Source organism: Macaca fascicularis, chromosome 14, assembly GCF_037993035.2.
Source record: "Macaca fascicularis isolate 582-1 chromosome 14, T2T-MFA8v1.1".
Classification (NCBI taxonomy): domain Eukaryota; kingdom Metazoa; phylum Chordata; class Mammalia; order Primates; family Cercopithecidae; genus Macaca; species Macaca fascicularis.
The window spans coordinates 32,876,399-32,888,452 of NC_088388.1; the positions used below are offsets into that span (position 1 = coordinate 32,876,399).

A 12,054-nucleotide genomic window follows, 5' to 3' on the forward strand; every position below is an offset into this window, starting at 1 on the left:
AAAATAAATAAATAAATAAATAAATAAATAAATAAATAAATAAGTATTTCGGCTGGGCGCGGTGGCTCAGGCCTGTAATCCCAGCACTTTGGGAGGCCGAGGCCAGCGGATCACGAGGTCAGGAGATCGAGACCATCCTGGCTAACATGGTGAAACCCCGTCTCTACTGAAAATATAAAAGAAAAAATTAGCCGGGCGTGGTGGCAGGTGCCTGTAGTCCCAGCTACTTGGGTGTCTGAGGCAGGAGAATGGTGTGAACCCGGGAGGCGGAACTTGCAGTAAGCCGAGATCGCCCCACTGCACTCCAGCCTGGGCGACAGAGCGAGACTCCGTCTCACAAAAAAAAAGAAAAAAGAAAGAAAAAGAAAAAGGAAATAGGGAATTTCCAAAGAAAAATTTCATTTCTTGAAAATTTTGCCTAATACTCTTGTGTTGCTTAGAATATTTCATAATTTTCCTTTGGTGTGTGTACTTTAGTTTTTCTGTTCTAAAATGTCATTATTTTTATTTATTTATTTAGAGACAGTCTCGCCTTGTAGCCCAGGCTGGAGTGCAGTAGCCTGATCTCAGCTCACTGCTATCTCCACCTCCAGGACTCAAACGATCCTCCCACCTCCCAAGTAGCTGGGACATTTTTGTCAAGGAAGTCTCACTATACTGCCCGGGCTGGTCTCAAAACTCTTGGGCTCAAGCAATTCTCTCGCCTCAGCTTCCCAAAGTATTGGGATTACAGGCATGAACTACCATGCCTGGCCATTAAAATGTTATTATTTTTTTAAACAGGTCATAATGTGTTAGCTGCACAAATTTTTGAACATAAATACTGTCAATGATAATACAAATGATACTGATTTACAAAATTGTACCTTTGGAAAATGATAAAAGCTGTGATTTAGGAGTGGATGGCAAAATATTCAGACATTTAAGAAAAACTTCTGGAGGAAAAAACAAAACTTTCAAGGATAATTGGTGTCTCTGATCAGTGTGATTAAATTGCTAATTTTGAACTGGGTGTAGTGGTGTGTGCCTCTAGTCTCAGCTACTTGGGAGGCTGAGGTGGGAGATCCCTTGAGCCCTGGAGTTGGAGTACAGCCTGGGCAACATAGCAAGACCTCATCTCAAATAAATAAATACAAAGTTCATTTACTTTACTGACTGGCTTTTTTTCTCATTTTATATCATTATTATTTATTTTCTGAATCTGAAAATAACATTCACATTATTTCCATTTCAAACAATATAGATATATAACGTGTTTCTTTAGTCTCAGTGACCAGTGTAGATCACTGTTAACAGTTTATCTCCCTTTATTTTAATTTTTAAAATTGTTTATCAGTTGCAAATGAAGATGTATGCCCTGGAAGAAGAAAAGGTATTTATAATTTTTTTAAAAATTTTCTATCTATTAAAAGGTATTTATTTTTACAAAATAATTTAAAACATAGCTAAATGCCTTTTATTATCCGTTGTTTGCCATAACAGAAAAGAGCATTAGTAACAAACTAATGGAGGTGGTTAACTGCTTAAAATCTTAGAAAGGACTGAAGATATAATCATGTTACTTCACTTCCGTCATTTTAGAGTTCAGAATACAGAGGCCTAACAAGACTAAATGACTTGCCAAAGGTGTCACTTTGAAGTGGCATAATTGAGACTAGAACCCAGACCTCTTCAGGTCCCAAATTAATGTTCTTACCATTCAGTGCAGTGTTTCTATTAACCATGGTATGTTTTTAGTGCTTTTTCACTGGAATTACTGTCTTTAAAAAATATGGAAATGACTTGCAACTGGGTGCAGACCAACTGGCAAAGGGGATAAAGCTCCAACAAACCTAGAAATTTATCTGACACTAAATATTTTCTCTAGCTATTTAATAGTTAATACATGTTTTTATTATCTCAATGAACATGTTGTTAGTAATAATCACTTATAGTTTATTTTTAGCCAAAGATCTTCTGTAAAAAATTCTCATGTTTTTGTATTCATTAGACAAATGCATCTGTATCTTATTAATTAGAATGTATTTATTCTAGTTGTATTAATTAAGTAATTATAAAGTGTCTAAGTTCTCGGGTAGGATGCTCTACTGATAAAATGATTTGTCATTATAATAAGATATTCTATTTCATGATCATTGTAACCATATAAAGGCCTTATTGTAATTTTATATTTTGAAATCATTAGAAGTGTAATTTGTCGCACAGATAGAAGTTTAAAGCCTGTGAAATATTTGGTTTAAAATAGAGATTTTCGTTCTTGAGCTCTTATATTTTACCCTTTTGTATTATCATTTACATTGGAAAGTACTGAAATACAGTTTTTTACTTAAAGGGAAAATATCAGCTTGCTACAGAAATAAAGGAAAAAGAAATAGAAGGATTGAAGGAAACATTAAAAGCACTACAGGTAAAAATAAGTATGTACTGTTTAAAAAGTAGTTTGGTATTTTAGCATTGTATCAGTAAAATGCCTTTAGATATGTAAGCTACAAAGAAAAGCTGACAGAAATTTATGTTTAATATATTACATAATTTAATACTTTTTCCTGAGAGCCTTGTTTTAAAATTAGGAGTTTTACTTTACTATATTTTACTTTAGAAAGAAATATTAAAATAATTTTTAGTATATCTTATTAATATAGTTAAGTAGATGCATTTTTAACATTTTATACATAAGGAAAATGAGTAAGGCATATATATTGTAACTGACTTACCCATGGTCCTTAAAAATTAAAATAGATAGAATTTTTACTATGTGCTAAGTACTGTGCTTATTTTCTACAAATACAAAAACTAAGAAAACATTACCTTTGTCCTTAAGTTGTTCATAGTCTCTTAGAGAATACAGAAGTATTTAACTAATGATGATTCATTCAATATATATTGAGGGTCTACTATGTGCAAACACTTTTCTCAGCATTAAGGATACAGCAATGATAAACAAGACAAAATCTCTGCCCTTGTGAAGCTTAGCCTAATGGGGAAGACATAAAGTAAAATGAAGTAATTAGTGGAATAATGATTGTTGGGAAGACGATATTCATGCAATTTCAAACAGATAACATTAATTACAAATAGCAAAATGTATTTTTACATTAGAAGGATCCTGAAGGTCACCACTTTAATCAAGTGATCGAGTCTAGCAATGTTAATAATGATACAGCTTTTCCGTGGATCCACTGTTATTATGCAATAAGGAGGACCGAACTTCACCTATGTAATTTTCTTGCCAAAAATATTATTTGAAATCTAATTATGATGAAACAATTAGACACAATCACAATGTGTGGCACATTCTATATGACATCTAGGCTGGACTCAAAAAACTTCATTGTTAAACAAGGAAACAATAGACACTGGGGCCTACTTGAGCATGGAGGATGGGAGGAAGGTGAGGATCAAAAAAGGACCTATTGGGTTCTGTGCTTATTACCTGGGTGGTAAAATCATCTGTACAACCAACCCCCATGACATGCAATTTACCTGTATAACAGACCTGCATATGTACCCTTGAACCTAAAAGTTCAAACCAAACCAAAACAAAAAAAACTTCAGTGTCATGAAAAAAGAAAGGGGAGCTACTTTTGATTAAAATAATAGAGGCCAAGGCAGCAGATCACTTGAAGTCAGGAGTTGGAAACCAGCCTGGCCAACATGGTGAAACTCTGTCTCTACCAAAAATACAAAAATTAGCCAGGCATGGTGGTGGGTGCCTGTAGTGCCAACTGCTCAGGAGGCTGAGGCAGGAGAATCGCTTGAATCTGGGAGGCAGAGGTTGCAGTGAGCGGAGATCACATCACTACACTCCAGCCTGGGTGACAGAGCGAGACTCCATCTCAAAAAAAAGAATATGTAGTATGTGAACTCTCACTGGATCCTGGATCAGGAATAAAACCAGCCATAAAAATTTGGAGAGGACAATTGGGATATTTGAATATGACCATATATTAGATTATATTATTGAATTATTTTCCTAGGTATAATAATATAGTAATGTCCTAGGTATAATATTATCCTAGGCATAATATTATGGTTATATAAAAGAAAGTTTTTATTCTTAGAAAATGTATGATGAAGTATTTAGGGTGAAATCACCTATTAGCTGCAACTTTCAGATAGTTCAGAAAAAACGAAAAGTATGTGTATATATAAACACAAAGGAAAGTATGGGAAAATGTTAACATACATCCTAGGCTGGGTGTGGTGGCTCATGCTTGTAATCCCAGCATTTTGGGAGGCTGAGACTGGAGGACTGCGTTCCAGACCAGCCTGGGTAACATAGGGAGATCCTGTCTCTATAAAAAATTGAAAAAAATATTAGCTGGGTGTGGTAGTGAGCACCTGTAGTCTTAGCTACTCCAGAGGCTGAGGTAGAAGAATTGCTTGAGCCCACAAGGTTGAGGCTGCTGTGAGCCATGATCAGGCCACTACCCTCTGTTTCAAAAAAAAAAAAAAAAATCCTTGTGTTTTTTTCAACAAAAAAGTAGTGATCAGAAACTCTGGGGAAAACATAACTATATGAGAAAGATATAAAGCAAGTTAAAATTTGGGATGGTTCTGAGCAATTGATGGAATGTAAGAAGAGAAGAGGCCCGGCGTGGTGGCTCATGCCTGTAATCCCAGCATTTTGGGCGGACGAATTGCTTGAGCCCAGGAGTTCAAGACCAGCCTGGGCAACATGGTGAAACCACATCTGTACAAAAAAATATATACACAAAAATCAGCCAGATATGGTGGTGCGTGGCTGTAGCTCCAGCTACATGGGAGGCTGATGTTAATCGCTTGACCCAGAAGGTTGAGGCTGCATTGAGCTGTGATTGCGCCACTGCACTCTAGCCTGGGTGACAGAGTGAGACCCTGTCTCCAAAAAAAAAAAAAAAAAAAAAAAAAAAAGATATTTAGGTCTTGAATGCAGTAAAAAAGAGAAGATACTTAGGTCCCAATCATAGTAAAACAGTTCTTCAAGTAGCACACTAGAACTATATAGAAGGAAATGTATTAGTACCCCCTGTTAGACTCATGCATTAAACGCTACCTATATTGATTATAATAATGTAAACACTGTTGTAATAATGTATTACACTGTAATAATGTAAACACTGCTCCATTCACGCTCCCAGAAGAGGCATGAATAAAGGGAGGATAGGTAGATGTCGTAAAACCCAGATTGGGAGTAATGGGATAGATGATCTCTAAGATATTCAGCTCCAAAGCTCTATTTTATTATTTTACTTCGTTAAATTTAAACTTACTTAATTTTATATATTATATTAATTCCTCTTATAGAACTGAAGGGATATTTAATATATAACATGTTATTTCTAGTTTTGAAGCCTAATTTTATTAGGCCATACCTAATCACATGGACAAAAGGAAATTAGATTTCTGGAGCTTTGAGTTTATACATTTATGCATGAGGAATTCTTAGATATTTGGGTAATTTTATAGTCTGGAGAATGATAGAAGGAAATGTAATAAAATAGCAAAGCTCTCAAAGTTGGGAAGGTAAAAAATACATCCTTCTCAACAAATGGTACAGGAACAGCTGGACATCCATAGGAAAAAAATGCATCTAGACACAGATTTACACGAAATTTAATTCAAAATGGAACACAGACCAAAATGTAAAACACAAATCTAAAAAACTCCTAGAAGATAACATAGGGGAAAATCTAGATGACCGTGGGTTTGCTGATGACTTTTTTGATACAACACCAAAAGCATGATTTCTGAAAGAATTGATAAGCTGGACTTCATTAAAATTAAAAACTTTACCTACTCTGGCTTGTCAAGAGAATGAAAAGACAAGCCACAGAGTAGGAAAAAAAGCATTTGCAAAAGACACCTCTGACAAAGGACAGCTATCCAAAATAACAAAGACCTCTTAAAACTGAACAATAAGAAAACAATCTGATTTTAAAATGGGCCAAAGATCTTAACAGACACCTCACCAAAGAAGATATACATACAGATGGCATATAAGCTTATGAAAAGATGCACCACATCATATGTCATTAGGGAAATACAAATTAAAACAACAAAGATACACTACTCACCAACTATACGACATTCTGGAAAAGGAAAAATGATGGAGGCGGTAAAAAAAAGTGGTTGTGGCCAGGCGCAGTGGCTCACACCTGTAATCCCAGCACTTTGAGAGGCCGAGGCAGACAGATCACCTGAGGTCAGAAGTTCGAGACCAGCCTGGCCAACATGGTGAAAACCTGTTTGTATTGAAAATACAAAAATTTGGTGGGGTGTGGTGGTGGGCACCTGTAGTCCCAACTACTTGGGAGGCAGAGGCAGGAGAATCGCTTGAAGCTGGGAGGTGGAGATTACAGTGAGCCGAGATTGCACCATTGCACTCCAGCCTGGGGGACAAGAGCGAGACTCCATCTTGAAAGAAAAAAAAAGTGGTTTCCAGGGGTTGAAGGAGGGAGAGATAAAAAGGCAGAGTACAGAAGATTTTTACGGCAATAAAAATACTCTGTATGATACTGTAATGGTGGACACATGTCATATAGTTGTCCAAACTCATAGTATGTACAATACCAAGAATGAATTCTAATGTTAGCTGTGGACTTTGGGTGATAATGATGTCAGTGTAGGTTCATTAATTGTAAGAAATGTACCTGTATTAGTCCATCCTCACATTGCTATAACGAGCTACCTGAGACTGGGTAATTTATGAACAAAAGAGGTTTAATTGACTTATAGTTCTGCAGGCTGTATAGGAAGCATGGCTGGGAGGCCTCAGGAAACTTAAAATCATGGTGGGAGGGGAAGTAAGCATGTCTTACCTTGGCAGAGCAGGAGAGAGAGACAGCTAAGGGGGAAAGTGCTACACACTTTTAAACAACCAGATCTCATGAGAATTCCATCATGAGATAACACTAGAGGGATGGTGCTAACCATTAGAAACTGCCCTCATTATCCAGTCACCTCCCACCAGGCCCCTCCTCCAACAATGTGGGGATTACAATTTGACATAAGATTTGGGTGGGGACACAGAGCCAAACCATATCAGTACCCCTCTGGTGGGGGATTTTAATAATGGGGGGTTATGTATGTGTGGGGCAGGGAGTATATGGTATATCTCTTTACCTTCCTCTGGATTTTGCTGTGAACCTCAATCTTCTCTAAAAAATTCTTTTAAAAATCACTGTCAGTCCTACAGCTTTCTAAGTTGAATTACAATAATTATTTTTATTACTAAAATATTTGTTTATTTTCTTTGTTTTACGATTTAAGAGTTCTTTTGTGACATGAAAATTAATATATTTATTTCTGAGAACAGTTTAAGTCTTTATCACTTCAAGTATTACCTTCCCCAATGAGTCTTTATATTTTCTCCTTTCAGCCTCCTAAGAAGATATATTTTGAATCTTCTCATTCATCCTCCATGTCTCTATACCTTATACACTTTCTATTTCTTTATGCCTGTGAGCTTGCTGTTTCTTATGTAATTTTTTTTCTTTCTTTTTTTTTTGAGACGGAGTCTCACTGTGTTGTCCAGGCTGGAGTGCAGTGGCACGATCTCGGCTCACTGCAAGCTCTGCCTCCCAGGTTCACGCCATTCTCCAGCCTCAGCCTCCCAAGCAGCTGGGACCACAGGTGCCCGCCACCACGCCCAGCTAATTTTTTGTATTTTTAGTACAGACAGGGTTTCACCATGCTAGCCAGGATGGTCTCAATCTCCTGACCTCGTGATCCGCCCGCCTCGGCCTCCCAAAGTGCTGGGATTACAGGCGTGAGTAATTTTCTGAGATATATCTTTTAGTTCACTAATTCTTCAACTATGTTTTATCTGCCATATAACTTATGTTTTAAGTTTTTTATTTTATAATGACTTTTTTCTTTTATAGATATTCTATTTGGTGCTTTAAAAAATCTGCCTTTTCCTAGTCTTATTTTTTTTCATATTTCTTATTTATCTTTTATGTCTCTAATCATTAAAAATACTTTTAATAATATCTTTGAGATTCTTCTGTTATTTTTAAATATTGGTGGGTACAAGTCTTCCTGTTTGCAGTGGCTGCCTGCTAATGCTCCTTCATTGTAAATCTTCCTTTTTAATGTGGTTCATAAATTTTAAATTGTGAGCCCCTCTTTAGTGGAGGTTGTATTTTTCTGATGAACTTGTGGAATTGTTCCTACAGAGCTCTTTTGTATTTGCTTCTGTTCTGAGCCTCAAGGATTTCGCAGAACAGTTTCTGGTTGTTACCTTAATTTATCATCTAGGATGTACATACCATGCCAGGAGCATCTATTATTAGGACTTTATACCCTTTTGTACTACAAGTTTAGGTTTTTCTATTTCTCATGGAATAATTTTTGGTTTTGGACCAGTGATCTAGGCAGACATTTTTTTGTGCTGGTAGGCTGAGTTCTTCTAGTCTTCCTTTCTTGAAGTTAGCTGTTTTTCTAGAGTCCTTTCTCTATACCAGTGTTCTAGATCCCCTGGCTTTGTGCCCACATGGATATTAAAACCCTGACTTTGCCATGACAGCCTATATCTGTTTGTAGGGGTTTCTGGATTACTAGAGCATCACCTTGCATAGTTACAACTCTGACTATGGGTTTCCTGTCTTATTTTTGATGTCTGACAATTTCCTTATCTTTCTTTTGAACTTCAGCTGTATGTTAACTTTTTTTTATTGATGCTATATATTTTTCAAACATTTCACATTAGTTCATTCCACAATGTTTTTAAGAATCACTTAAGTTTTTTTCTTTGAAAGTATCATCAGCTTTTAGAGACATCGGAAGTACAATAGAAAGAACTTATTTTCCTGAATGATTTTAGAATAATTTGCCAAACTGATGCTCTATCGTCTCATTACTATAGTATATCCTTCTTACAGTCAGGGATATTCTCCTGTAAAACCATAACACAGCAATCAAAATCAGGAAGTTAACACTGGTATATAACTGTAATGTTCAGGACTCATTCAGTTTCACCAATTGTCACATTAAAGTATTTTCATAACAAAAGGGTCTCTTTTAGAATCCTGTGTTTGTATTTAGTTGTCATAGCTCTTTAATCTCTTTCAGTCTGGAAGACTTTCCTAATCTTTGGTTGATTCTTATAACTTTGACAGTCTTGAAGATTACAGACCATTATTTTGTAGAATGTTCCTTAGTTTCTGTTTGTACAATGTTTCCTCATGGTTAGATTCAGTTTATTTATCACAGAAGTAATGCCATATTCTTCTTATTGAATCCTATCAGATAGCTAATGGTTTCAATTTGTTTTATTATTGGTGATGTTCACTCTGATAATTTGACTAAGGAAGTATCTGACAAATTTCTCCACTGTAAGGTTACTCTTTTCTCCTTTGTAATCAGCGTATTTTGTGGAGAGGCACTTTGAAACTATGTAAATATGTCATTTCTCACCAAACTTTTAATAGATTTATTTATATCAATATAGGCTCATAGTTTCTTGTTTTGTACAATGGATTAAAATATTTGACTATCATTTATTTTTATCAAATTATTCTTGGTTTGGCCAGTGGGAGTCCATTCAAGCTGGCTGCTGGGTATTTTTGACATGTCTTCATCATTCATTTAGGATTTTTCTGCTTTCAGATAAAAATAAAATGTACCAGGATCACCTCGTACTTTACCTGATCTTGCCCCATAATAAACCATTTCTCCATGTTGCCCTGGTTCCTTTTAGTAGAAAAAAAGGTATATAGAAACCAAGGTCTGAGTGCTATTACAATTATTACTGTTGGAGTGTCATTGTTCTCAGACCCCCTCAGTGGACAGAGCTAGGAAATATATGTATATATTTACATACATACACACATACACACATATACTTACAGTTACATATATTTTTATATCTATGTATGTATATTGAAAACCATTAATTTGCACTACTGCAAATTACAATCCCAAACTACAAGGATTATTTTAGTTTATTTCTTCTCTTTAGTACTTCTCTTTCAATGAGAAATCTGACTTTCATTATCACTAAGACGTTGACTTGTTTCATAAAACACCCTGTTACGTAACCAGTCCACCATTCTGCTGCCCCCTCTTTCCTTATGTGGATGTCCTCCTTTTCCTGCTTGGATTCTGACACTTTCAGCAGGGTTGCCCTTTTGCAGGGTCACCCTCCTCACCTTGCTTAGTTTCTGACTCCCCACAGTAGACTGCCCTCCTTTACATGGGGAAATCCTCTTTTCTCCATTCAGGCCTGTTATTCTGTTCTGGAATGCTCTAGACACAACCCCCTCACCACTTCCTCACATACCCCTACCTTATACTACCTAACCTAATGGACTTCAGGGCTGAACTGTTTAAGAAGAGGAAGGGGTTAAATGTTTTAAACATAGTATTTGGGGGACTTTATTCCCAACTAAAATAATTCAATAAATGGAAAATTAATAGGAAAATAAGATTTTTCTGTAAAGCAGTGTGCTTTCAGTCAGCTTTTCTTATAATTTTCCATAAAGTGAAGGATAACTATAATAGGAAAACATTTGTATTTTATTCTTGAAGTTGCCTTCTATAGTTAATGCATTAGCATTCGTATAGTTTTGTTCTGATATTAGAGGTATGCCTATATGTGATATTAACCAATTTTTAAATAATTAAAAATATTAAATATAGCATATATAAAAATACTGCATGTCAATCCAATTATATTATTTTCAGATTCATCTATGTGTCAGAAATGCAGCTATGTGGGAGTTTATTAGTTGGGCAGTGCTCTAGAGCTATTGATAAAATACAGTAGATATACTTGAGAAAGAATAAATGCAGAGGTGTGTGTGAATAACGGTGGCCTGAAATTATTTGGTAAATTTGCTCTAGATATAGTTTTATCTTTGGCTAATGGTAGCAGATAATAAATTCAGGATCAGAGTAATATATTGTCTTCTGAATTTTGTCTTTTCATTTTTTCCTCTTATTTTTCTAGATGACCTCAAAACATTTTCCTTTGCTTTTGTGCTGGATGCCTTAAAAAGTACTCTGATCTCATCCAGGCTCGTGTCTTTAAAATGGGATCTACATGTTAGAAGACTTCTAAATGTTTATCTCCTAACCCCTAATCCATCCTACATTAACTATTTGCTGTCTCTGCTTGGATATCTAAAAGACACCTCAAACTTGACATGGTTAAAACTAAGTTTCTAAAGTCCTGCCTCCTGAAAACTGGCTTATTTAATCTTTTCCATCCTTATTAATGACAACTCTCTTTTTCCAGTTACTTTTTTTTGGCTCTCCCTCAGAGTGTATCTGCTTTCCAACCACTTCTTATTTCATCCACTACTAACATCCTAGTCCTCATTCATCATCCTCTTTCATCTGGATTATTACAGTAGCTTATTAAGTGATTTTTCTTGCCACAACTTCTGTTCCCTTCTAATGTGAATGTAATAGAGTGAGTCTTTAAAAAGCTAAGTCAGGGCCTGGCGCGGTGGCTCGTGCCTCTAATCCCAGCACTTTGGGAGGCTGAGGTGGGCAGATCACGAGGTCAAGAGATCAAGACTATCCTGGCTAACATGGTGAAACCCCGTCTCTACTAATAATATAAAAAGTACCCAGGCATGGTGGCATGCACCTGTAGTCCCAGCTACTTGGGAGGCTGAGGCAGGAGAATTGCTTGAACCCGGGAGGCAGAGGTTGCAGTGAACTGAGATCATGCCACTGCACTCCAGCTTGGCGACAGAGCAAGACTCCGTCTCCAAAAAAAAAAAAAAAAAAAAAAAGGCTAAGTCAGGCTTTGTCACATTTGTCCTCAGAACTCTGTAGTGGCTTTCCATCTCATTAGTTATAAAAACCAAATCTGGATCACACATAACGAGGCCTACAATGATTTGGGTCCCCTTGCCTTCCCTTGCCCCTCTCTGAACTCTGCTGTTCTTCACCTTGCTCACTCCCTTCCAGCCACATGGACTTCCTTGCTATTCTTTGAACACACTAGACCTTATTCCACGTTAGAGAACCTGCTGAAATATTCTTCCTTACTTCTATCCAGGTCTTTACTCAGAATTTGCTATCTCAGAAAGGAGTTTCCTGACCATCCTGTGTAATCAT

At 36.3% G+C, this 12,054-nt stretch overlaps 1 protein-coding gene and 1 long non-coding RNA gene across 2 annotated transcripts in view; one reads left to right on the forward strand and one right to left on the reverse strand.

Moving 5' to 3' along the window:
- CCDC73 (coiled-coil domain containing 73) overlaps positions 1-12,054 on the forward strand; it is a 156,696-nt gene that overhangs the window by 78,693 nt on the left and 65,949 nt on the right. Inside the window, exons 5-6 of the mRNA XM_005578269.5 lie at positions 1,337-1,372; positions 2,333-2,407. Of these exons, the coding sequence (XP_005578326.4) occupies positions 1,337-1,372; positions 2,333-2,407 (111 nt within the window). The remainder of the gene's footprint in view (positions 1-1,336; positions 1,373-2,332; positions 2,408-12,054) is intronic.
- Positions 1-12,054, reverse strand: part of LOC141408464 (uncharacterized) — a 31,705-nt gene that overhangs the window by 7,897 nt on the left and 11,754 nt on the right. The gene's annotated exons all lie outside the window — the stretch shown is intronic.